The sequence below is a fragment of the Sturnus vulgaris genome, chromosome Z (genome assembly GCF_052056855.1).
Source record: "Sturnus vulgaris isolate bStuVul1 chromosome Z, bStuVul1.hap1, whole genome shotgun sequence".
NCBI classification, from domain to species: Eukaryota; Metazoa; Chordata; class Aves; order Passeriformes; family Sturnidae; genus Sturnus; species Sturnus vulgaris.
The window spans coordinates 2,982,561-3,010,520 of NC_142283.1; the positions used below are offsets into that span (position 1 = coordinate 2,982,561).

The 27,960-nt window shown below is 39.2% G+C and overlaps 1 protein-coding gene, 2 long non-coding RNA genes and 2 other non-coding genes across 5 annotated transcripts; 3 read left to right on the plus strand and 2 right to left on the minus strand.

Annotated features, from left to right (window-relative positions):
• Positions 1 to 241: 241 nt before the first annotated feature.
• LOC148219564 (uncharacterized) lies at positions 242 to 23,557 on the minus strand. Its single transcript, XR_015799340.1, has 5 exons — positions 19,328 to 23,557; positions 5,756 to 5,906; positions 4,520 to 4,662; positions 3,689 to 3,813; positions 242 to 3,099 (listed from the first exon to the last, which is right to left on the minus strand). It is a non-coding gene; the product is annotated as an uncharacterized LOC148219564 (long non-coding RNA).
• On the minus strand, positions 11,622 to 18,703 carry LOC148219565 (uncharacterized). The gene is made up of 2 exons (XR_015799341.1): positions 13,092 to 18,703; positions 11,622 to 12,031 (listed from the first exon to the last, which is right to left on the minus strand). It is a non-coding gene; the product is annotated as an uncharacterized LOC148219565 (long non-coding RNA).
• A 164-nt stretch (positions 23,558 to 23,721) lies between the features above and the next one.
• On the plus strand, positions 23,722 to 25,845 carry COX7C (cytochrome c oxidase subunit 7C). The gene is made up of 3 exons (XM_014891901.2): positions 23,722 to 23,891; positions 24,702 to 24,847; positions 25,758 to 25,845. The coding sequence occupies exons 1-2, from the start codon at positions 23,817 to 23,819 to the stop codon at positions 24,816 to 24,818; spliced, it is 192 nt and encodes a 63-aa protein (XP_014747387.1). The 5' UTR covers positions 23,722 to 23,816; the 3' UTR covers positions 24,819 to 24,847; positions 25,758 to 25,845.
• LOC148219566 (small nucleolar RNA Z39) lies at positions 24,071 to 24,133 on the plus strand. Its single transcript, XR_015799712.1, has one exon. It is a non-coding gene; the product is annotated as a small nucleolar RNA Z39 (small nucleolar RNA).
• On the plus strand, positions 25,134 to 25,195 carry LOC148219567 (small nucleolar RNA Z39). The gene has a single exon (XR_015799714.1). It is a non-coding gene; the product is annotated as a small nucleolar RNA Z39 (small nucleolar RNA).
• Positions 25,846 to 27,960: the final 2,115 nt, after the last annotated feature.

Here is a 27,960-nt window from a genome sequence, read left to right on the forward strand (position 1 = left end):
AGGAAAGTAGTCGTGGTACACTAGGGAGAATTAATGTTGTTTTAAATGACATGACAGTCCTGTACTGCAGCTTCTGACCCTGTATGCTTTCTGGAAACCGGGCAGAAGCAGCAAAGGTTAACAGCAGCTCTTAACAAATGCTGCCTGCAGAATTCCCACCTCATCACACACTTGAAGAAAAATCTTTAACCCAAAAGATCAGTGTGACATTTCAACAGGAAAATCCATCTACAGTGACCACCCAAACTCTACAGGTACCTTTCAATTCACCTTTCTGTTTCTTGCTGGCAGCATCAGAAGTAGCATTGCAATGGTACAAAGAACTGACAATCCTTCCTTTCAGGAGAACAAGAGAGAACAAAAGAAAAACCAGACAAACACTTACATCTGTGTCCTTGAAAATACAAAATGTGAAGCCAGGGGAAGATTATAGTGGAGTATATTTGTTCAGGAGGGAAACTACAGAAATGTGAAAACATGCTAACAGCTGCATCAGAAAATTCTTCCTGGCATATGCATAGAACAAAGGCAACATTTGTTGATTGAGTCAGCTCAGGTTTGTCTACAGGAAGAGAGAAAGAAAGTCAGTGTTTGAAATCTAGCTTCTCAGAGGGTTCACTCATTCTTTTAACTAAGAAAAAGTAACCAGGGAGGCTGAAAGTTGGCAGGATGGGGTTAAGAGAAGCCTACGGCTCTCTGATATTGCAGTGTGTCACTACTTCCAACGTAAACATAAAACACATTTTTTTTGCTTGTATCAGCGCACAATAGCAGTGTTGGAGCCTGGTTCCATCTTGCTCCTGATCATGTTCTGCAGAAATCTGCTGCAATATTCAGTTGAGTGTTTCAATTTCGTGTCCAGCTACAAAGCCCCACAGCTCTGCCAGAGGCTGTGATGGACACAGATCCATTGGTACAACCATGTCTAAGTACAGGTTAGATTCTTAAACCTCCTCCAGCTCACATCCTGTTGTAAAGAATGTGTCTTGGAATTAGGAGATGCTGCAACTGATGGGAAGGGATATTCTGAATTACAAAAGGATCATAACCATGCTCTGCTTAGAAAGGGATACAGCAGGACACCAAAAGGGGCAGTGTAAGTTAAACTCATGCCTGGTACAAATGTTAGGCAGCACACAAATTAGTTCAGGCTGCTGCTAAATTCAGGTTCCACTTACTTTACAAGAAAAACTCCCAACACTGTAAGGTTTAAGAGGGCATGGCTTACCTGGAAGTACAGACATGATCCTTTACCTTCATGAAACTCCTGCATATATTTGACAAATACAAACAGGTCACTTGTATGTCACATAAAGAACTCAGAGTGTGAGCAGGGCACTTTCTCTGAGACTCCTGCACGTCTGTCATCTCAGAAACCCACAAGCAGAAAAATGCAAAGCAACAGAGCTATAGACTGCTGCTTTTAAGCTCTGCTACAGCCAAAATAAGTAGTAGAGTAGGCCTGTTTAGCATTTCTGACATCAGAAGTAAGAACAGCAAATTAATTAACTCACTAAAAGCAGACTGCATGCAGTTGGGCCACAGCCAGTGACTGGTGGTGTAGTAAGAATTCACCTACAAATCTGTGAGCATCTAAGACTCTAAATGAACAAAACCAGCTTTCATATGAACTGGTTTAGATTTATCAGTGCACCCCTCCCACACACATGAAATCCCTACTTTAAAAAGGGTTGTCCCTGCCCCCTAAAAAAAGCATCCACACTTTTTCATTCTCCACCATCTTAGAATCAGAACAAGAAAACAAAATTAGGGAAAGATGTGCATGTGCTGTAGCTGGAAAGTGCACCTACAGCTGGTACAGCCATTTCCAAGGCATTTTTAAACTCCTTACCTTTGGTACACCTGGCAGAGAAAGATTGCCACAAGGAAGTGCAGTGCCTGAGTGCTTGCAAATTCCAGGGTAAATCTGGGCAAGTATAGAGGGGAGAGGGGCAAGGTTGTTCCTGGTACCCAGCTACACAAACTGCAGTCAAAGATGTGAATTAAGTTTGTTTTACCTTTACTGAACACTGGGTGCAAGGCAAGGGCTGAGCTCACAGCACATTAATATGAACATAAAAGCTCTGTGTTGCAGGAGGTTTGTTATTAGAGGTAAAAACAAGATAAAAATTGCTCATTTAGAAATAAAATTTTATCAGATTTCCATAAATCAACCTGCTTAAAGTAGAAAAATATTCATCTTCTTTAAATATTAATAGAAAAACCATTCCTAACCTTTTATTCTCTCAAAAAAAGAAATTCCATTTTCTTAGAAAAGGAATTAAAATGTAGTTTTGTTCTTAAAAAAAAAAAAGTGATCAATTTTATTCCAAAATTATCTTATACTCTTACCAAAGCAACTGTTATGACTGAAAACCATTTACACTATAGAGAAAAATAAGAGAAAAACATGGACTTTTAAATATTAATGTGTATTAATATGTTGTGATGTTTTGAAAGAAATCTGTTGCCTAAATATAATCAATCAACATATCTTTGGGAGTTTGGAAACTCCATAAGGTAACTGACATATGTCACTGAGAAAATAAATAAATCTGGACGTTTCCTTTTGCTCCACTGTAAAATGATTTATGTTGTTGTTTAGAATCAATAAGCCCAAAAAACAAATATATGAGGGTATTTTAAGATCCAGAGCTGAACAGCACAACCTTATTTCAATTTGCCACGGTGCTGAAGTAAAAAAGCTATCTGCTAATGAAAGGATGGCTTATTAGCTCAATAAATAATAATTTAAATTTAAATTTAAATTTAAAATCAATAATTAGCCACACCTGGCTAATAAACATAATTCTCAGACCAAATTCGTGTTTTCACAGAGCTCTCCCCAGTCCCATAGAGACACAAACACTTGGCTGAGACTCACTCAGGAACAGATAAAATGCCCCACTACACAACTGAGAACTGAGGAAAATTGATTTTAAGATCTCAGGTAACCAATGGGTACTTTCCAGCAAGTTAGTTGTGTTTAACTTGATTGTATTTTTCTTCCACTTGCTTTTGTCTCGACCAAAGACTGTACAGTGCAGAAGCCCAGTGACCAAGGCCAAGCTCTTCCACAACTCTGGCAGGAACACAGACCTGCAAGGGGTGAGGTAAGAAATCAGAGCATCCTAAAAAGGATTGTGAGCTTTAAAGCCAGTCAGTGGACAAAGAAATGGGTCACTCCTCCATAAGTCACAGAACTGAGGAAGGCAAATGGAAGTCTTAGAGGCCACCTAAGGCACCTCCTTGCCCAAGAGCAGGGAAAATTACATGAATTCTCATACAAAACTTGCTTTAAGTGTTCTTAAAACCTCTTACAGCTGTTAAAACAGAAGGCCTGCAATTAGATCGCACCCTAAGTGATCTCTCTTTAGAGATCTTGTTAATTTCCAAGCAGTGAAAAAACAAAAGGTTACAAGAGGCTTCAGGGGAAAAAAAAGGACTGAAAAGGAATGAAATGAGCACAGTTTTAATTTTCTTGGGCTTTTTGTTTTCTTTTAAATAATTTCCAAATTTTATTTTTCTTTTAAATTTTTTGAGACGACCTAAGTTGGGATATCTAGTCAAAGTAAAGCAGCCACAGATGTCAAAACCTGAGAAGTATCCAGGTGATTTATGTGTAACGATTGATTGGGTGTTTTAGGAATCTGAACCCATACTGTGAATGAAAAAGTTCGATCCTTACCTAAATGCTCCAAACCAAACATGCTCTGACTTTACAGAGCTCCATTGTAGTTCAGTTCTGGTCTTGTCCGCAGTGGAAATCTTGCTTTTAATACTCAGACTCTTTAGCAATGACAGTTGTCACCCCTGCATGCCAGAGAATTACCCTGTTTGCCTTCCTTCCTCCAGTGCTGCACAAGATCATCCTCAATAGAATGTAACAGAACCAATCCCAGCTTCTGATCCCAAGTAAATGCAGCAGAAAGGAAGGAGAAAGACAACAAACACCTTCAGAGAAATGTGCCTATGCAGACACATAGGTGATCTGTGCACATGAGTGGAGAAGAAACTAGATTATTATTATTACGTTTAGGACAAGGATTAACAGTCATTTTTTCAGGCAGACAGAGAACATATTTCTGAGAGGAAAATAAAGTTGGGGCCGGGGTGAGAAATCTCTCCAGATAATTGCAATTGTCCCATTTGTGATATTCCCCCTCTCTGGGAACCACTGCAGTTAACAGGGACAAGTTTCTGTGATTCCATGCATGACTTACGCTGATGCCAAGGAAGCGCTCTCTGCAAAGCACCGTTCACTTATTTCCCAGCAAACTCATTTAAGCTCTATAAAATGTGCATCCCCTTTGCGAGGGGGGAAGAGTGAAATATTGACACTGGCTTCCAAACCCATTGCTTTTCCTCCCTCCTTCCTTTTCTCCCCGTGCAGCTGATGAAAGAGCACCATTCCCAGCCGTGCCTCACTCACCAAAGCGTTAAATAAAATCGTAAACTCAACCCTCTCACATCATGAAACGAAATATAATGCAGATGTCGTGCATCTAGCTAATCTTACCTACATGATGATGCCCGAGCAGATGCCACCAGTCACACACACCAGAGGAACACATTTCCAAGGTATTGCCCGAGCTGTTTAGTATCACTATCTCTTCCTCAGGCATCCAGGTAAGTGAACAGGCATGGCTCAAAATCACACCACTGAAAGGATCAGAAATTAAACTGATGAACAATTTGAATTAAACTGATGAACAATCCCACTGGCTGCTTGTCCCGCTGATAGAGGATCAAGGATTCCACCTCAAATCTCTATCCTCTGTAATATGTTAAATGTATTTTTAATGTTAGTTTATTCTTAATTTCTTTTGCAATTAACAGTATGGCAATACATTATGCTTTCCCACAGGAAGATACCAATGTAAATTAAGGAAATTAATCTGCAATTAATATTGAGAATTTTATTAAGGAATCATCATGAGGTCCTACAGACCTCTCAGAAAAGTAATGTTTGGGGTAAGATCTTTCTGGTACTGGCAAAATTCCCATCACTTCTCATCACAAAAGGGTCCAGAACCTGCAGTTTCTTCCAGTAAGTTTTTCCACAACATTTGCTGATAGAATTACTTTACCAAAAACAAAACAAAACAAAACAAAACAAAACAAACAAACAAACAAACAAAAAAAGAGGAAGGGCAATCATTAATACTTATCTGTACACTTGCAATCAATTTTCATACCTTAATCTGTCAAAATTCCTTGGTGTCAGTAAAATCTTTTGAAGGCTCAGATTCCTAAACTAAGGGATCACCAGAAATTTGCCCTGCATATGTTGGATGAGTTACCAATTAAATCTCTGGATTTCTGGGAGTATTTTGCAGACAACCTGATAGGATTTCCTCCCTCAGTTGAAAATTTTAAAAAAAGCCAAAAAACACAGCAAACTAAACAAATTCTTTGCTACATTTGTGAAGCCTCCAAGAGCCCATTCAGATTGCAGAGTATATATATCTCATTGCCAATCTTAACTTTTGCAGATAAATTAGTGAAATACTTTGCAGATCTTCTATGCCTTTTCTCCAGTTTGTGCACAAGCACAGTTTTAGTAAGTTTATAACAATGGAAAATGTCATACTTAATGCCAAATGTAAGAATGTCAGCAGCATACACTCTTGAGAAAGAAAACATCCATAAGGATATGGCAAAACATGTGAATGCTTCTTCATGCCAGTAATTTTTGTCACATCTTTAAAAATAGATTACTTGTGTCACAAGGCAATTACATTTATGTACTAACAGTTTTGATGTCTTCCCTCCAGCCGAAGTAATCTGGATTTTTTCTATGTTCTCATTTTTTGTGCCTTCTTCAAGAAAAGCTTACTTCTTTTCATGCTGTGCCGGATCTCATTCTCCAGTCTTTTATTTTTAAATTCATTCAAATTTCAGTCCTAGAAGCAAAAGCCAGTCAAATGTATATTATCAATGTCATGCTAAGACAGCAAAGCTGGTCTACAAAACATGAAGACTTAAACATAGCCCTGATGCTAAAAATATTTAAACCATAAATAACAGCTCTAAATATGTGTAAAGCAAAAAAAGGAGCATCATTTCAATAAATTAGTAAAAAAGGACCAATTAGAATTATAAAATTGAAGTCCAATTTATTTAACACAAATCAGCCAAAACAGCTGGAGATGTTATTTACAAGCTCCTCAAGTGTCCAACATCTTTCTTTGACACCTACTTTCACAGAACATAAATTTACATTTAAAGAAAGGTAAAAAGAACAGCAATAATTATTTGTTATCTTTTTCCTCTGTTCTTGCTGTTAATTGAATTTCCTCTGGCTAGGGCTTAGGCTGGAAATAGCAATCCAGTCACACTTAATTTTATTGAAAACTGTGAAATGTAAATGCAAAATAAACAACACAAACAAAAAAAAATTAAAAAAAACCTCCTACAAATAAGGATTTGGGCATTTAAGAACAGCTGGGTGATAGTATCTTCTCCATTGCCTTTAATATTAATTCCCTGTCCATTATAAGAGTTTTATTTGTATTGCCTCTCACATTCTGACAGTTCTTTACCACCAACTCCTTCCTGACACAAAAGCTGACACATAAAACAAAATTAAAAGAGGTTAAAATAATCAAGAAATTTCTCCAACATTTACCAATTTTGTATCTGGTTGGGAAATATTCAAAACCAAGGATATTTTTCTCCCAACAAATCTGTTCCTGTATTTTCCCCATTTAGTCAATCTGATCTAGTTTCTAGTCTTACATAAACTCTTATCTTTTTTCACCCTTGATTAATCCCATAGAAAACCAACTAACACTGACAGCACCTGTTAATTTGAAGTCAAAAATATTACAATAGTAGCCCCATGGTACTCTGCTTTGAAATGAAACTAGAGCAGTATAGACATGCAACTAAAATCATTAAGGTGTCTAAGTAACACACATTCATAATTTCATAGCAGTGTTAAGGAATACTTTTAAAATTTGTTAAATTGATATAATTTCTGTGCTGTCATGGGGCACTACAAAAATGAGTGGTGACTTCCTTCTCTTTGCACCCTCCTTCAGGTGTTTGTACTTTCAGGAGTTCCTCCCTGGACCTTCTATTCTGCAGGCTAAACCAACTCAGCTCTCTCAGCCTTCCCTCATAAAAGAGATGCTTCAGTCCCATCATTACCATCATCATCCTCATCATGATCATCATCATCATGGCCTTTTGTTGGACATGCATCCTTCTTTCGTGTGCTGAGGGTATGTAAATGCATATTGACTCACATAATTTCAAACTGATTTTAAAACATTTTTTATTTCCTTACCCTAACATCCATTATTTTGCACCCATCTTCAATGAATAAATTATCAGATTTACTTCAAAACTAAAAATATTTCAGTAGTCAAAAAAAGAAGATATTTGGATTCTATTATTCTGCATAACTTCACACATAATATGACTAAATCTAAACACAAAAATCAACTCAACTTTATGTGCAGTGCTGCTTTCTCTGCATGTTGGGAGAGAGAAAAAGAAAGTAACTGCTGTCCATCCAGATGGCAAAACACCTCTCATGCTGAACTGAGACATATTTTGCTTTTGACTTTAAAGAGCATCCACATACACTGAGCCTCCAGGCACTGAGCTCTTCTCATTACCCCAGAAGAGCAAGAACTCTGCTTCCTACTCTGGAACTGTCTGTTCTTCCAGCACACCATGTCAAAAATAATCCTCAAACCTCAAGACTACTACTTATAACAACTTCAAAAAAGAGTTTCCTGCCAATGGCTGAAGCCAGAGAACAGCAGGCAATTGGTGCTTTTGGACTAAGTTGTTGGCATGACCATGAAATTTGGCAATTGCCTGGGTCAGTCAAGCTGAAGACACTCAAGTTTCGACCAGAAGCAGTCATGGACATGGCTTACAGCCAGAGCACCACTCAGCTCTCTCTCTACCAGCTGAAGACTTAGGAGCAAGGTTCTATCTTTCATCTTGCAACTGAAACGTGGTTTGGGGATGCTTGTTCTATATTATTTACAAACAACTGCAAGAAAAGGTGTACACCAGCAGTGGTGTGTATACACATACATACAGATATCAAAATGAGAAGGAAAGCAATAGTCTAATTAAACTGCAAAAAAGCCACTCAAAATCCCAGCGTGGCATGTTATGCATAAATTTAGGAATTCCTTGTGATTGTGGCAGTCAGAACATGTTCATGAGGCAACATCCAAAACAGCTTACATTAAAGATTGTTTGCAAGTAGAACAGATAAAGAAGACAAATGGAAATGGTCTCCAAGCTTCAATTTTTCTCAGAAAAAACAACCTCTATTTTCAAGCCAAATAAGGAGTACCCAACTGCTTACATATTATTATCAACTACATGTAAGTGGACATGTACTATCACCTAGATGTGAAAGCAGAATTCTGAAGAATATCAAGTTCAGAAATATCTAAGAGTGTATTAAGATAATTTCATAAAATCCCAGGATGGTGTGGATTGGAAAGGATCCCCAAGCCCATCCAGTGCCACCCCTGCCATGGCAGGGACACTTCCAGTGTCCCCAGTGTCCAGCCTGGCCTTGGGCACTGCCAGGGATCCAGGGGCAGCCACAGCTGCTCTGGGCACCCTGTGCCAGCCCTGCCCACCCTCACAGGGAACAATTCCCAGTTCCCAAGATCCCATCCAGCCCTGCCCTCTGGCACTGGGAGCCATTCCCTGTGTGCTGTCCCTCCAGCCCTGGGCAATTGTCTCTCTCCATGGTTCCTGCATTCCCTGGGGCAGCTCTGCAGGTGGGGTCTCACCTGGGGGGCAGAGGGGCAGAATCCCCCCTGCCCTGCTGCCCAGGCTGGGGCTCAGCCCAGCACAGGGCTTTGGGGTCCCAGCTCTGCCCCACAGCCCCCCAGGGCTGCTCCATCTGCTCAGCCCCAGCCTGGATTTGTGCTTGAGATTGTTGAACAATTTATGCATTTCTATATTTCTAATTTCTATATTTTTGTGAGTATATTCCCATTAAAAAGACATAATTTTAACAAAAAAATGCTATTTATTTTCTGACATGATGGGAAATTGTTGCTTTGCAGCTCAAAACACATTTCTTGAACACCTGAAGAAAAAAATGGCTAAAGTACACAATTAAACTATTCCCATGGCCACAGTCCGGGGCTGAGATAATTTTTATCACTTTTATCCTTACATTTGCACAAGTACAGCTGCATTTATCTATGTATCACAGCTACACGCTCCCGTATCATGTATGTGTGTATGGCTCAATCCATACTGACACTTTTTCATCTGTTTCCTCTTTTTCAGTTGAGAGCAACTAGGCTACTACATTTGTATTTTTAATTCTCTATCTGAACTTGAAATAATTAAAGAATATTCTGGACGTGGAAAACCACAAACCTAATTTCAGCAAAGACTATGACACTAGAAGAGAGCTCAGCTTACACAGATTTATGCTGAGAGTGGTTTAGAGAGCTCTTCTGTATCTTCTTAAGATCTAAATTTATTTAACTGTTAAGTTTCCAGTTCATGAAGCACTATCAAGAGTTTTTTTCCTGTTAATCTTCAAAATGTTTCTATAGGACACCATTTTGAGAGAATAATTTGTATGGTAGTACAGAATGTCAGAGGCTTTAAACGAAATTTAAAAACATAGATTTATGCTTAAAGAAAAACTTTACGAATTAGAGTCTTACAGTGGCCAGTACAAGACGTCTAAGTGAGATGGGGAAAAAAAGCAGTATTTGCCCAGTACCTTATGATATGAAAAGAGATGTAAGGATATATACATAAACTCAACAGGAAAATAAGCATCAGAGGGAGGGAAGGGCATACAAAATTCTTTCACTTAAATCCTGTAAAGGAACTTCTAGACAAATGTGGGTGATAACTCTCTCAGTAATAAAAGATTTTTCTCTCACTGATTTCACTACAATCTAGTTTTTAACTCTGAACTGAGACACCATGAACAACTTCTCATGTGCTATCCCTCTGCCTCTCCTTTAAAAGCCCCTACATATATGAAACTGCTGGAATAGCTGCAGATTAAATAGCCTAAGGAATGGGAAAATCCAAAGGTATGGAAAAAGCAATAAAAAATGAATTAAAATTTTTAATAGATTTTTTACAAAAAGTTCCCGTTTCTTAAGAGACTAATCTTTCTGGTTTTCCAAACATAAACTTCTAAAAGAGGTTTCTTGGGTTCCAGTTAATTGGCTAGTTGGATGTGCACACAGCAAACTCCCAACACCCTCAGGAAGAAGAGAACGAAAGTATCTAGTTTCTTTCATACTGATCTGTATTCAGAAATAAAGAGAAGGAAACAATACACAATAATTTATTTTTATGAATGTCAGGAATGACAGTGCACTTTAATTTTGTATCCGTCCCAAATTATATCTGAGCCAAATATTTCATTTTAAGAGTCCTGTTAAATGTTTTCAAAGGCCTTGTTTTATGCGTTCATGAAATAACTCACTATTTTTTAGCTTTCAGGAATGGTAATTGCTGTAAATCTTGCAAATTAGCATGAGTAGTACCAGCAAGACACTCTGTTAAAATTCATCTACATTGTTGCTGGAATATTTATTAGGTACTAAAATATTTAAAGGAAACCTACAACTACTACAATTCAAATTACATTTCACCTAAGAAAGCCTTTCTTACAGCACTTAGTATTATTGCTTTGTCACTGTATGAGAAAGTGCCTAATCCAACTACTATCTTGAGAGGAAAGATTTCTTTACATTAGATGGCTGAATGAAACCATTATATTAACTGGATATTCCCTATTGTGTTTTGTCAGTTTGCACAAGTAAATTGCAGTGCTCATTGTAGTAATTGACATTTTCAACATTTGCACACACAATAGAAATGTTAGCACCATTTATACGCTAGTTGGGTCTTGATGGATTGGTGACCTTCAGAGGTCCTTCAGCATGGATTTTCTCTGGCTAATGCTGCAGCAGCTGGGGAGATCACCTCACCCATTTTCTCATTATGATCACCTAATTTCCAGCATCCCTTTTGTGTCAGCATCTCCTAACTGGTTCCAGTCCAACACGTGTAGCTGATGCCTACTATTTAAATTTTTTACCATTCACCTCACTCATTCCTCACTTCCACCTTTGCCTCTTATAAAGCTCATTTGTATTCCCTGCTCCAGCTGATGGTGACAGGAGCCAAAGCTTTCTGCTGGTGCTGCACAGACCACAGACCAATCCCTACACGTTAAAAGACATTACTATGTAAAGGCCAACCTCACAAACTGCATTCTTCCTCCTTTATGAGAAACTGACTTATGAAAAGAGCTCCATATGCAGACCTGACATCTTCTGTTGGTCCTCCAAATCAATATAGCTAGGAAAGGGAAGAAACAAACTGAGTTTGACTCGGTAAAAAGAAAATTATTAACACATTACTCTGTGGTTCCTATCCTACTCCTATTTGCAGTTGGTTTAGGAGCAAAATCTACTGAAAATAATGCTGACTAAAGATAACATATGTAAAAACTGCTCATGTCTAGAATGAGCAGCAATTCAAACTCAATTCAAACAATTAAATGAACTCCTCATATTTTCACACTGCCCACCTTTTTTGGAAAGACAAAAACATATATTTTTACAAGACAACATACCATTGTATAAGATGTTTCTCTTTATTTGCACAATCCTTAAGAGTTTTGGTGTTTGATTAAAAAAACACAAAGCACAAAAACTAACAAATAAACAAAAACAACCAGTACAGCAAAACTCCAAACAAAAGCTAAACTGAGAGTCTTGCTGTTGTAATACAAGTATTGGTACTTCATAGGGAAGAACAGCTCTAAAAATGCCCTGCCATAAGCTGCCATGACCCACGGGATGGTCCACAGGATCTTTGCACTTGCCCTGGAGGCACTGAAGGTCCTGGTGGAAGTCTGCTCTCTCCTGGTTGTCATGGCTGTGAGGCAGACATTTTTACAGACTTAAAAATTAAGTCATCTTGAAGGAAAATGGAACTCAGCCAAACTAAAGGAGATTCTGTCATACAGCATGCATCTTTCATTTCTTCCCTGTGAAGGTAAGAAGAGAGCAGAGGGCATGATCACTCTCTAAAACACTGACACACAATTTCATTGCAAATAAAACAAAACACTAGCGGGAAAGTCTGGGTGAGATATTTAAAACATTTTCCCAGGGAATTTCTCTAGCTTCAGTTTCAGCAAAGGAATACCTTCATACAAAGAGAGATTCTGACAGAAAATATCCAAGTTGCTTTCCTAGATGCTTATGTTTTTATAGCTGTATCCAAACACAGTGTGTATATATACAGTATCTATACATGTTTATATACACGTCCAGCAGCACCTAATTTATCATTCCCTCACACATGAATATAAGATGTTCCTTCTGCTTTCTCATGCTTCCTGATCTGTCTTTTGGATTTTTTCATAACATTCCCATGCCCCTAACCACTCCAGGCAGATGTGGACAATTGCCCTACTAGCACCATACTGAGGCTGAAGCCAAGAGAGACAGGCTCCACACCAGGATCAGAAGCAGGAAATCAACCCACTCCTTTTGCCATGGGGTAAAGGAAAAATGCAGCAGGGATACGGATTCCTGACCTACACAAAAAGCCCAAGGCTTGGAGCAAATGCACAGAAAGAGCAGTAAAAAACTTAAAACTGCAGTTACAGCCAAACACTCACCAGCTTCCTTACAAACTGTAAGCTTAGGAAAAAAAAACTCTACAGGTTACTCCTCACTCCATCAGGTTTATTCCAATGTATCAGTCAGTAAATAAAGGATATAATTTCCAGGGCTCAAATTAAAGTCGTCTCATACACTGCCCTGAGACTACCAAGGAGAATCTATAGAGTTGTGAATGGACTGATAGCCAGATTTTAGAACAATCCTGTTCCCAGTGAAATCAATGAAAAATTGTTATTTTGGAGATTTGTGGTAAGTTGTAGATTAGTTATGTGAGCTCTAACCGTTTATGCAACATTGCATAAGGACTCTACACTTCTCAGTACTCATCACATTTTCCTGTAGCACAACCTTCTGAGACAAGATTATAAAAACAAAATATTCCACGTTAAGAAAAAGGCTTTTTATTTTGTTACTTACATCTTCATTCATTTTGTGTGCCACTGCAGTGACAACTCAGGTCATACACAGCAGAACTTGTGGTAAGCACCAGTCTCACGTCAATATTATCCCACGTGGCCTTCCTCACAAATTCCCTGTCCCTTTGGAAGTCCTAAAGTTAAGGTACTTACACTGAATAACCAGGACATAGCTTTGCTATCAGACTATCATGACAATCAAAAAAACTGCTCATAAGCCCTTGCACCATACCAAATAGGACCTGTAAGATCTCTCTTTGCATGCACTCAGATAAGTATTGACTTTTCCTCCTCCTCCTCTAGAAGCAGATCCAAAGACTAGAAACCAGAAAAATTCACTTTCTTCTGATAACCTATGGTTTTAGTCTCCTCAGTCAAATTAAGAAGTTTATAAAATGTCTGCAGACAAACAGAAATAGCCAGCAGCACTGACACGCTGCTTAGAGAAATTGTCATGGGATTTTATAATTTATTTATTTATAATTTCTCTAGAAAAGAGAATTACTAAAACACATTGTTGAGGGCAGTTTTTACTTAGAGGAAGGAGACTAACCAATATTAGGAGTAATATTAGGAGTAACACAGAAAGGTACTGAACAGCAGCATAACCCTCCCTACACCTGTGTTTTCTGTAGAATTCCTGTGGACAAATGCTGGATAATCTCTGTGACACTGATTTTGGCAAGACTTTCTTCCAAGGACCACACAGCTACAGGGAGAAGACCAATAAAAGCAGTAAGATCATTCTTCTTGTTGATCAAAGAGAATAAATTAGTATGGACAGGATCTGCTGCTGACCCCTTCACATCTAAATCACAGATTACATTCAGATTTGGACTTTGTCTCCACAACTCATGTTTCTTTCCTTGCCATAAATTCAAGCATAAGTTGGAAAATGCCCCATATTTTAGCTTTATGGGGAAGAAACATGATTCTCAAGGAAAGCCTCCTAAGGCTGAAGCCACTGTGAGACTCCTGAGCAAGTGATTTAAAATCTCCTTTAAAGTACAAGGCTATGTAATCTCCTTTGGTGATCAGCTGATTTGAAGCCAGGCCTAGCTCTCAAAGAACAGTTGTGTAATCTTGGCTACAACTTCTGAAAAAAAAAATGCTAAATTGTCATAAAATGCTTTCACAAAGTCCATAAAGTAAATTAGGAAGGTAGAATTGCAGAGAATGTTACAGTCTTAAGAACAGTTAACAGAGTGAGATTTCAAGAGAACAAGGACTTGCACAAAAATATTCAGTTAAAAAAAAAAAACACCAATAATTAAGAACTAAAAACTATCTTAAGTACACACTGTCATCATAACATGTATGATGCTGACTTGTATGGTATGTGATGTATCACATCACCAACACTAGTATGCCTCTGCATAATATCCAGGACAACAAGTTGCTGCTTGAATGTTTTACTGAAAGAGGAGAATGACAGATGAGAAAACATATTTATCCTCTCAATAAATATAATAGTCTCAGTAGGAGGCAAAAAAATAAACATCACACAAGGCGCAGTAAATACAAAACGAAAGTGTTTATTATATTGTCACTTCTAATTCCAAGAGATTTAACAGATATTTCCTTGTAACATTCACATGCCCTTTGGAGACTGTGATGGCAGAATGATGTGTTACTGCCTTCCTTTTATCAAGACACCAAATCAGATGGATCAGATGAAAACAGGGGCTCACTTGAAAAGCCAATCCCAGTTTGGGATGCACTTCAGCACATACTGGAGCACCATCCAGTATCATGTATTTGTACCCCCATGGAGCCTTGCTGAATCCATGAGGGAGTGGTAGCACAGAACACAAAGCTGATGCTGTTATCTCATGGATATGTCATCCAATCCCGTTTATCTTTTTTCACTGGTCCTTTCCTCATGTACCTTTTCCCATATATCCCTTCTTGATGTATTTGCTTCCAGCCCCAACCCTCTGCTTCCTTCCAACTTTCTCTCCAAATCACTGTCCATGCATGAAGTACTCAAGAGATGGAATTGCAGTTTAAGGCAATCTCGTAAAGCATCAACAGATTAAAAGGCCTCAGGGGATCTGCCAAGAAAGCCTAGGAGGACACTTCAGAGTTGAGGAGAAAGAATAAATATCAGAACAACTTTTGGGTCTTGTGATGTGACTTGCAAGTATTTTCCACAGCAAAGAAATCCCAGAAATACACAGCAGAGGCAAGAACTGGGATGAAGTTGTGGCACGCACTCCCAGTCTTAAGAAGAGACAAGAAGCTTCAGTGCTCTCATCCTACATGTGCAATTCTCACATTTTAGACATAATCTAGGAGAAAGTGCTATCAGTGATAAAAATTTTGTGTGAGAAGTTAAGCTGACATTATACATGTAAGTAAAAGCTGTGGGAGAACTGAGCTTCTTAGAGAAACTTTGTGTATCTGCCCCCTATTCCTACAGCCTGTCCCTGAATTCTCACTCACAGAGCTGAAGCTTCAAGAACATTTCCACCCATGCTGCCTGTTCATCTGGAAAACTGTTTCAAAAACTGTTCTACAAGCAGCTTCAAGCAAGACTCGGCAACAGGTACTCAGTCACGTCCTTGTCCTTCCAAAACAAAAGCATCATCCCCTGCAAAAATTTATGTCCCAGCTGTTCCAGGCCCTGCTCCCTGCTCTGAAGAGCCATAGGAGAACACATTTACCTGCATTTAACTGTGCTATGTGCTACCAGAACAGTAGGAAACAAATAACAACAATGGGCCATCAATCTGCTCAGTTCTGTGTAATTTTAAATAAGAATTAGTCATTCAGAATCTTAATTTCTAATTACAGCAAGCAATAAATAACCCTTGATTCAGCCCGAGCACGTTTAGGAAAATGACATTTTTCTGTTTCACATTTCCATTACTTCAGCCTGGTTATTTTCAAAGACAAGACAAGAACCACTTGCTCTACAATAACGTGACACCCTTGAGCTGGATTAAACATGCTGTATTCTTGCAAAGTTGGCTATTTTTACACTTCAATCGTCAAAGCAAAAATTGGCAGTATCATACAGCTCTAGTCAGGAGTCAAGTTTCCAACTGTGAAATGAAATTCTGTGAAGCAATTGAGTACGTGCAGTAGGAAAAAAACCCCAACTGCTATCCCCATGTCTAGTTGATAATGATTTCCTTTTATAAAATGTATTGAATTGCCATTTATAAAATGAACTATTTTAAAGGAGAGAGCTGGGTGCCAGTGACAAGTTGCTGAAGTTATCAAATTCTTCAGGGAAGGTTTTGCACACATCTCTTCAACACACAGAACAAGACAAAGATGAGACATGAAGAAAAGATAACCTTTTGAGCAAAAGAAATTGTTCAAGATATTTGATAAATACATCAAACATCTGATAAAGTTTGGAGCCGCAGAGGATTAAAAATGACAGTAAGTCCAGCTAATATGAATTCCAGAGTGTGCTTCTTCAGACATTTAAGAGGATTTCTTTTAATCTCAAAACAAATATTAAACTGATAAAAATTATTTTTAAAAATAAAAATAAATAAATGTAAAGCCCTTCATAAGGATTTTGGAGTTAGGTGACTTGAGAGGAGCCAAAGAGTGCAGAAAGAGTCAAGTTCATGATTTCCAAGGTAAGGAGGACAAATGTAAATTTTCCTATCACAGGCTGGCTATTTCAGGAGCTTCTGAAGCCTTCCATTACTAAAACCTTGCCACATAAACCTGATACAGCAGAAAACTCTCCCATGGAGAGTTTGTGAAAAAACATCTAACTTTAGGTGGAGAACACACACACAGAACATTCCAACACAAGCACCTGCACACTATCAAGATCCAGCTTACGTTCCACAAAAATGTTTGGATATGTCACAGAAACACATCCACTGCTAAACGATGTGGCAAAATACTAACTCGAGATTCCTCTTTGGAAAAATAGTGGTTACTCAGCTCTGGGGCTGCATTTGTAGTTTGCAGCTTGACACAAACTTTGTTTTGTAACCTATGGTAAGGCAGTAGCTGCAAACCATTTGAAAACACCATCCTACAAAATAAACCTTCTGGTTATTCCATTATGCAAATTTTATCAGTAAAATATTTCCTCCTATTAGTTTGACTGGTAAAACTGTATCCCAGACTTTCTAGCAGAGTGACCTTGTTAGTGCTTGTAATGAAGATGATGTCAGTCTTCATCACTGTCACTCCATTTTAAGTTTGCATTTAAAGTGAACGAGTCAGTACAGCTTGAATTACATAGAAAATACATAACCAAGTCCAAGACAAAATATTCACTTTCACAGCATGCCTGACTGCTGACCAAGCAGCCACTTCTGACAGGAAAAGTGTCTTTGCTTTGGCAGATGTTAGCTCTTTGTTGACCTCATAAACAAAGGTGATAATGTTGATCCACAATGAATATAAACCAGGCCACCAGCAGACTTCACATTCAACATTTCAAACAGTTAATATTTCATTATAATGATCACTGATAGGTGATGCACTCAATTTCACCAGCATATTACAAAAACATTCTGAAAAACGAAGTTTGAAGAAGTCAGTGAACAGGTGACTGGAGGAACTGGCAGATTCATATGTAAATAAAATAGCTAGACTGAACTGGAATGTCACTAATGAATCAAAATATAAGAAGAAACATGCATCAGTTACTGTTCTTTCATCATGGTAAATCAGCAGTAACCCCACTGCCAGGCATCCTGGTTGTATAAGACACAGTTAAAAGCTGTTGTCACATGTGAATTTATAGTCTAACAACATAAAAACAAGAAAAATTAGAGCTAAACACCTAAACCATCGGTCATAATTAGAGAGAGAAATTAGAGAGCTCCTGCTGTTGGCCAACTAGAAGTTGCAGGAAACATCAGTCCAGAAAGTGTACTGTGAAAGTACTTAAAACAATAGTAAACAGAGGTGTAATCACATTGTTACAATAAGTTATAGATGAATGCAAATTGATCTTCAATAGTTAAAAGTGCATTTTTCCATTAAAAGTACCTAATAGAAAAGCATTTTTCCTTCCATCTTTATTTCTCTCTAACTGCTGTACTTCTTTTGGCATTGTCTCACAGAAACCCTCAGCACTAGGAATCACCCACAGCATGCCTGCAACGACTGAAAAAATAAAATAAACACTTACCACACTGGGCAAATGCTCCTCCATTTTTGGTTCTTATGTTTCGACACCCCTTTTCTTGGAAATTACAGAAACTTGTTATCTTAATACACCACTTTACCACATATACAGTTGCACATGTTGACTACACAAAAAAGCCCTTTTCAATTCATTGTACATCAACTGCTTGACTTGGTACTTTGAGTGTAATTTGGTTTTTTACCTTGTAAAAAAAAAAAAAAAACTGGGCAGGTTAAACACCTCCTTCAAAACTTGGCAGCATTTATGGGTCAGCCCAATATTAGACTATTAGACTAAATTTTAGTCTGCTGTAAAGAATACATTTCTCTAGGAAACATTCACAATATCTATCGTGGTTCTGGAAATGCCATACCCAATTGAAAACACTGATTTTATTAAATGGAGCTCTAGCCCTCAGTATTTCTTTCCAAGATTAAGGAACAAAAAAATTGATCAATTTTTTTTTAAACTCAATTTTTAATTTTTTTTAAAAGCTAGAAACAAGGCATAAGTGGAAGACTTTATAAATAATAGGTTTTACAAAAAATACAAGAATATGAATATATTAAAAAGGCTTGTGCATGACTAAAGAATTGTAAAGAACAAAAAAGAGAAAAAACTATGTGTGACAAGTATGTGAATCATATATACCATATGTAGATTAGAATAACTGTATTTTGAAGGCTCTTTTTTACCTCTGTGCATATTTTGAACCACAGACTGTCCTCTTGATGGAGAAACCAATAAGAAGACTTTAAATTAAAAAAAAAATCCCTTTTAAAACTGTAGAAAAAATAAGCACAAACAGGGCAGAAAAATTAAGGGCACTTTCTGCTTTTGCCACCAAGTAAACTGAGTATTGCACCTGCAAGGAAAAATTATTATTTCAGGGCTTATAAGACATTCTTACACACAAAAGATCTCCTTCAAGCACAAGATTTAGCACACAAGCAATGGCTGTTACAATGAGATAGTTCAAAGTGCAATTAATTATAATGCTGCTTGCTGCAATTGCAAACCAACAGCCCTGGTGTCTATGATAAAAATATGGAGCTTTGCATACTCTAGTTTAGAGAAAGCCGTGAAGACAAAAGAAATAATGCAAAGTGGCTCTTACTCACTGTGCAGCTGCTGTATCCTCATGAAGCTTCTAGAAAAGGTTCTGTGTAACCAACCTTCCCTCAGGTACTTTAAACAGTCTCGTGGGAGGTTTAATTAATGCTGCAGAAGACTAATGGAAAAAGTAATTCTGTCGGGGTAAAATATTATTGTTAGACACTTATTTCAGCTGCTGAAATACTGATAGTACATAAAAACGAGGCTCTGCTTCCATAAGGAATTGCTTACATGAAGGGGCAATTTTTGAACTACTTCACATAATATGAAAATAAATTTATCTAGGTACATTGCCAAAACTGTGATTTTGTCACTATGCACATCCAACGTAGCTGCTTTCATGAGTAACACTCAAGCTATAAATCTGCACTCAACTTTTCATACCATCTGTATTTTTCACTAAAAAAATACACTAATAAGCAGAGACACAGTGAAGAAGTTCCTACAGCACTTGTATACTCATGATGGCTTTAAAGCATGAATTACACAAGTACCGTGTTACTTCTCCCTACAATCCTCATGGCAAACCAAATGACACAACCAGAGTTAACAGGTGAAATTCAGACGCACAAACCCACTTCTGGGTGTTAAACACACGCAAAAATAATAGTATTTTAATTCAGGTTGAGAGCAGTAACTTGAGCTGCACATGTTAACTCTGATGTTAGCATGTTAACTGTAAAAGGTTAAAAATGTTAATTATACAGTCTTAAAGACAACTTGTGGAGTGGTGGCTGACAAAATGATAACAGTAGTCTGTCAGGAAAATGATTGCACAAAAAGATATTACAGTACAAAATGAAACTTCCAATTTTTTATTCTCTTATTTACTGAAATCCGCTTAAGTAATATTTTAATACCTACGATCCTATCTTGAATATCATCACACCTGGGAAATACAATTAATTAATGCACTAGGCATTAGCAGCATCTGGAGCTTGGGGAAGAGTCTGATTTGTCTCATGTGATAATTTTCTCATGCCCTAATACCAAATAATATATATGTATTCTGCAGTAGTGCTGTAGTTTGGACAAGCTCTTTCTGCCAATATAAACTGATGCTGCTGCCAAGAAAAGCACAAATGCCATGCATCCATTTCCACCTTTTTAATGCCACAACTGTTTCACATCTTTCTGTGGGCCAGTTAGGCCTCTGTGCCACTACACCCTGAACTGGGTCTGCAAAATGATCCACTCCAAAGAACAGCTGGGGGAGGAAAGTGTCCTTTGAACTGTGCCCTGAAAAAATTATTTTCAGTGCATATTTACATTTGAAAATAACTCAGTTTCACACCTTAAGGAAGGCTTGCACATTTAGAAGCTTGACTGGCTTTAACAATTAGAGTGGAAGAATAAAAGATGATACTTCCCTTAACAGCCTCCTCCCATGGGCATCCTGTTGCTATCAATGTCTGCAACAAATGTGTAACTGCTTCCAAAGGACAATTCCTTTACAATTCCATGTCAAGGTTTTCAGCTTTTCACTGTGCTAAATACAAATGCTACCCATACGAACACTTCTTTCTGCAGCTGAAGATCCACACGTTATTTTGAATACTATTAATCGTTTATTTGACATTTGTAAGATACTTTTATATTTCAGAACACCTACTTAGTGGAAGAAAAACAATTATGACAAATGAGGCAAGTTAATAACTCTAATGAAAGACATACTGCTACAACTGCGAAATTAGACTGACTGACAAATTACTCTATCAGAGATATTTTCCATCTCTGATAACTCATACTTTTTCTAAAAAAACATGTAATTAATATCCATTATATCATGTCTCTCCCAGCTTCTACTCACCCTTTCCCTTTAATTACTTAGCATTTAACAACTGCTTAATCTTATGGTTAATACCTGACCTTATGACTGAAGAGAGGTTAATTCCTAAGCTGAACACTAGACAAAATAATTTATCATGTCAACAAAAACAGAGGATAATTTCTGTAGAAAAGCAATGTTTTTGTGTCACCAGTGACAGCTGTTTTATCTCCTGAGCCCTCTGTCCATGACACTAGCAAAACAGTTTAGGGAGTTTATGCTATTTAAAGCTTTCATGAAGTACATACATCCAAACTTGATCACACATAATTTCAGCATTTAAAAACAGCTGTTTACTTGCACACAAAAGAGGATTTTAAAAGCCAGTACAACTTTTATCTTGGTTCTCTCACTGGATCTCAGTGATTGGCAGTTTCAACCCCCAAGTACAACTCTGTAAATTTTATAAAACATACACTGAGCTTCCTATGCTTCTTTCTTCCACCAAGATCATAAAAGACAGATCCTATGCATTACTTTCCTTAGCTACCTGTGGGTTTTTTTCTTATTTGTATTTTTTTTTGGCATCTAGATCTAGAAGGGAAACATTCTTTGTGGGGAAATGCGAGTAAGAATGCAGCACCTGAAATAAGTCATATTCACAGCAGCAAAATGTAACATATTGTTGAAGACGAAAAAGATAACCTGGCAAAAAGTAATAGGTTTTTTAAAGGAAGAGAAAACGGTAGACATAAAAATGTGAACAAGTAGCCTAAATTGAAAGATTCATAGATTTAAAAGCTGGAAGGTACCAGTACAATCATCCATTCTGATCCCATGCATGGCACAGGCCCGGGGATTCCACCCAGTAATTAATTCTGTAATTCCCACAGTTTGTGTTTGCCTTTTCATAAAGGCAAACAGTGGAGCACTTGGCATCTCCTGAAAAAATCTGCCCTGCTGCATGATTACCCTCACTAAGGGTACCTCGTATTTCTAACACTTCAGAAGATGTTTACAAGAAAGAACACTTACTTTGTATCAGTTTATGCTTTGAAGGAGATCAGATTTGAATGCTCAGCTCTATTTCTCCAGCTGTAAAACAACTCTAGATATCTACCACCCTCTAATCATATTTACCTAGAGATCCCTGCTTCTGTCTACAGAGAAAACATCTGCAGAGCATCCAGGATTAAACTGCAATTGCTAATGCAACTGTGCAACAGGAATCTTTATGTCTCTATTCAGCATCTCCTCTGCAGCCACACTATAAAACCCACTACAGGATGAAAAGAGCTACATTAAAACAAGAACATTTGTTATAAATATGATAACGCAGGTCGCAGAGCACCATGGTGTCATTAATTCCAATCAGAAAATGCTTGAGAAAAGGGGGAGCAGGGGGGGAGAAGAGGCCTGGCTGCCTGAAGAGCAATGGAATTTAACAATAGGAAAACATCTTCCAACAGAGCTCAGAAATAGCAAACGGAAGGGGGGGAAAAAGTGTTGCAAACTCTGAGAAATAAACACAGAAGGAAAGGAAAAAATATGTGAAAAACAATTAGCTAAAGAAATCACAACTAGATCCACAAATAATGACAAAATGTGTCCTAGGGTTCTGTATTACCTGTTAATGGTCAAGGACCACCAACTAATGTAATTAAGCCTCACTTCTCAAAGTCATTTTAAGTTGTTTTTATTAAAATATTACTTTGGTAAGCATAAAAATCCTCGTTTTCAATCCTTTGACAGTATATAAATATGCAGAAAGGCTATGGAAAAGATTAGTTGCTTCCTTACAACACTGAGATGGCAGCATCAAACTTCTTTTCCTGAAAAGAAAGAGTTTGTCTTTAAAAATAAGCCATGTAAGAAAATAAAGATTGAGACCACCAATACTGGATGTAACTTTTGGCAAACGTGAAAGGTGCTGGGGGCCTTTCTTTCCCTTCACATTGCCAAAGTTTCTTTAAAGTTTAAATAGGCCACAATACATCCACTAAAGGTAGTGATACCGTATAAATAAGTCCTGTTCAAATTACCACCATCCATCGTGATACAGAAACTCTTTTAAAAAATAGAAGAGCATGGACTGACAGCACAAGGGGTGACGGATGCGGACTAGGAGAAGGCAGGGCTGGATGGGATACTGGGAATTAGGAACTGTTCCCTGGGAGTATGGGCAGGCCGTGGCAGCTGTGGCTGCCCCTGGATCCCTGGCAGTGCCCAAGGCCAGGCTGGACACTGGGACTTGGAGCAGCCTGGGATAGCGAAAGGTGTCTCTGCCCGTAGGGGGCGGGGAGCGTAGAACCGGATGAGCTTTAAGATCCTTTCCAATACAAACCATTCTGTTACTACATTTTTCGTCCATTTAGCTGGATCCAGGAGCTCTACATCAAAACTGCTCCAGTGCAGCTCCTGAAAAGTACTAGCGGACCCTCCGGGCCCCTCAGCGCCCCTCCCGCCATTTCCCGCCGCCCCTCAGCCGCCACAAAATGGCGGCGGGACCGAGCGGGACTCTCTCACCCCCGGTGAGCGCGCGAAGGGCTCGACCAATCGCAGGCCGTCGTTTGGCACCACATGACCGTGAGGAACTACAACTCCCGTCATGCCCCCAAGGGCTCCCTTCCTGGTTTTCCCGATTCCGGTTCCGGCTCCCGTCGGCCGCGCCACCCTCGAGAAGGTCGCGCAGGGCGGACGAGTGGCCGCTGCTTCTTGCTCCTATCATGTTTTCCGCCGGTGTCCGCCGCTTCGCTACCTCCGCCATCCGCCGCAGCCACTATGAGGAGGGACCTGGGAAGGTGGGCAGCAGCGTCCTGGCCCGCTGAAGGTCGCGGGGAGGGGGATGGCGGGGTGGGGGTTGGTGGCTGCCTTGCGCCTGGCTGGTGTTGTGTGGGCTTTGGGGTGGCGCGGTGGTGCCCAGACAGCCAGAACAGCGCAGATCGTGTGGTGACGGGCCCCAGCGCCTTTCCCTGCGGTGGTACAGATGATGAGCATTGCGGTATGAGGGGTAACGATGATACCGTAAACGCTTTCTGATGTACCTGGCGTGTTCTTCTCCAGCCTTCGGTCTAAAAGCTTAACTTTACATTCGCAACTGATAGGAGGAAATTCTTCAAGGTGAAGATAATGAAATGCCAGAACACTGGGGGGGCTGTAGATATATGTTCTCAGGAGCTTTTTTATTTGAGTGCATGAGACTTGCGGTAAACTGTCCCCACCTTGGCCTGGAGGGAGAGGAGAAGAAGGGGATAAAGTGACTTCCAGAGGTCACATGCAGGCCGTAATCATGAGGTGTTTGGGTTGGAAGAGGCCTTAAAGATCATTTTATTCCACCCCTTGCCGTGGGTCGAGACACCTCCCACCATTCCAGGCTGCTCCAAGCCCCAGCCTGGCCTTGGACATGTAATTCTTCATTAAGAGCCCGTCTCCAACTTCAGATACTAGAAGGTTATTTATTACCCTAAATACTGTATTTCTTTCCCTGGGAAATACTGAAAATGGTTTGAAACTGCATATTTGTTTTTTCTAGGATTCATAGCACTTCTGAATGAGTTACAAAGGAATTAATGGTTTGATTACAGTGGTAAAAGTCCCTTTTTTTCCTTTAGAACCTCCCATTCTCCGTGGACAATAAGTGGCGGCTGCTGGCAGTGATGTGTGCGTTCTTTGGGAGTGGGTTTGGTGCCCCTTTCTTCATAATCAGACACCAGCTCCTGAAGAAATGAAGAGGACAGGCTGTAGCTGCACTAGCTGGGTAACTGCTTTTGTTGGATTTCACAGCACGGTGGAATTTAATGAGCCTGACCTTGTCAGAAACCTTTCTAGTCCTCAGCTTTTTGCTTCAGTCCAGGTGCTGAAGTGTTGTGGTCTGCATAATAATAACAGAAATAGTGAGCAGGTGGAAGTTTGTGACACAGAGGTGCTGCACTCGGTGGTTTGTGACCTTTGCCTCCCCAGAGGCCACTCCTCTCTGCCTGCAGCTCCTGGCTGTGACCAAAACCATGTGTGCTTCCTCCCTGTGTGACCTTTGGGAGTCACTGGCACGTGTGATGTGACAGAAACAAGATGAGAAACTGTGATGCTGTAAACGCTTTCTGATGTGCCAGACAAAGCTCCAGGGAAAATTACATTTTCTTGAACCTGTATCAAAACAATCTCACCTTCTACATCATTCACTGGTTACTGTCTAATTAAGATAAGGTCATTAACAGAAATTAATTGGTGCCTGCTGATCCTAAGAAAGCAACCCTCAGACATGACTTAGACTTTGAAACCATGCCACTTCCAGTTGAAAGTCCACTACAGTTTGTTTTAAGGTGATTCCACTTTGGAAATACGTGGTATTGCCTGTAATCTGAGAAACTAAACATTTTTCAGGAGCTTCAGTGGCCCAGATAGTTCTCAAAAGGAAGTAACAGTCCTCATTGGAATCTCATCATTGGAACAGATTCCGCTTTGATGTTCATTCCACCCTCAACTGAGGACAAAACCAAAATCGGCAGATTTCTATTGAAGTTAGGAATTTAGAACTGTGTGGTTTCAGGCAACTCGAGGCCTCATGCAAAACCAGACAGAGGGTGAAGCAGTTTTCAAATCAAAAATTCTAATTAAAATGCATGTTTATTACAGGACTCTTAAATTTCTTTAATTTCTTTTTCTTGCAGAGTTGAAGTCTTCTACACAGCATCGTTCAATGGGGATATGATAGCTGCAAGCTATGCTGGATGTGTCTAAATAAAATATTAAACCCCATGGCCCTGGGCTGTGTGTTTTCTGAAACTCCTGAAGTTCTTTTGACAGTTGGTGTGCACTGAGAACGCCTTCAAATTGCATTGTATTGCCATTAAATTAAACACTTAATTGTTGTCATGTATAAAAACAGAGAGTAGGGAAAATGACATTGCAAAACAGGAATTGGGCTGAACTTTTATTATTGCTCAGGATAATGACCTGGGACAGTTTATAGCAGCGGGTATCTTTTCACTGTAATCCATGCTGTGGAATTTTTGACTTCAGTGAGGATTTTCTGTGGATTTTCTTCCACACTCAGCAGTTCTAAAGGGCTGCTGTTCCCAGGTCTCTGTAGCATCAGCTCTGAGCAGGGACTTGGGCACTGCCCTGAAGATTTCATGAGGGCTCAGGGGGGGATGGAGGCACAGCTCTGACCAGAAAAAAGCACGGGTAATATTCTGTAGTTAACAAAACTGATACTGCTGCAGGTTTGGAAGGAACTGACAGCTTTTTGCTGGTACTTTTTTGTCATGAACTTTTCTGGTTTGCTTCCCCCTCACCACTCAAACACCCTCCTGGTGCAGCACAGTGCATTTAATGTGGCTTGAAGCATCAGAATCTGCAAACTGAACAGTTCCATAAAATTCTGTATTCCTTGCCATTCTCGTCTGATGGATGCCATTTCTCATCAGACTCCCTCAGCACACGTACATGGGAGTGGTAACACTGCTCGTAACAGAGCAGCTCCTGGGCACCACGTTTCTCTTTTCAGGGATGGTCCAAAGTGCTGATGGCTCTTCCCCCTTATCCTGAGTCCCTGATGTGTTTGGAAAGAGCACACATCACTTCTGAAGGTTCACCCTGTGGGATAGGCCAACCAGTTCCTTTACTGTGCTTAAAACAAGGTCTCCTTTCTGGATGCCACTCCCTTTTCTTGCAGTTTTCAAAGATACTTTTGAGCGTGGGTGGTTAAACTCAAAGCCATTATTTTGCATGAAATGTTAGATACTTTCTTGTATTCTAAAACTGTAATCATCTCTTTTCACAGTGTTGTTACACTGATGGATCGTAGTTATTCAGGAGCAGAAAGGTCCTGGGGGCTACTAGATGCAAGAAGGTTCTAAATCATGACCTTGTTTCCAACCCTGCCACCAGCTTGGATAAATAAATCACGGATGTGGAGCACAGTACCTGTAATCTTTCATCTGCTGCTGTTTTACATAATTTCCATGGCTGTATGCTGAGGGGATGGAGGAGCTGAGCCTCCTCTGTACTATCACTGCTCATAATCCTAGTTTTGTTTGCCAGTGCAAGTCAGAATGAAACAACATTAGCCCTGCTTTGTGTGAGAGCTGACTAAACACATCATGTTAAGTCATAAACTATTTGATAAACCTGTGTTTGTGGTGTGCTAGTACTAATTAATCTTTCATCCACAAAGGAAATGTACAATTTTGTAGCCTCCATTAGTACGGTCAGTTAATTCAAAGCTCCCTGAGTATATATAGGTAGTTGTTAGTTCGTATTTTGGATAAAACACCTGTACACTGTGAGTTAGAAAATGAGTGCTTGTGTTCTCCATTCATGGCAAGCTCTGTTCCTCCTGCCTGCTGCCAGGACTGTAATTAGTCCCTTTAGAACTGGGTTGTTCCCCTACATGAGTTGCTCGGGCAGTTCTCAGTAGTTTTCAAGCCCCATCAATTACCAAGTCTGTAAGTTCCCTGCCTGACTTAAGTAATTGGTTCCCTTAGGATTTCAGAAGTTTTCCCTTCTGCAGCAGAAATACATTAATAGATCTGTGCTGGTCTTTCTGTTAATGCAAAATGGGGCACTCTGCATTCTATCCAAAGGCATTTTTTTACTTCTAGATTATCTGTAATTTCATCACTGCTCAATTAAGCAAAGTCTGACATTTATTATTTTGGTTGCCTGGGTGGAAAATGCAGGTTGTCATTGAGAGAGATGTGGCTCCTGTCATTAATACCAGGTGTTTGTGTTTTAATTTCACAGAGGCACAACTCCAGATTACATTTTTTTCTTTGCTTTTATTAGAAGATCACTGAATTCAGCCAGCACTTCCTGAACCATACTTATTTATTTGCTTATTCATTTATCTGCCCATTTTTATAATTTACT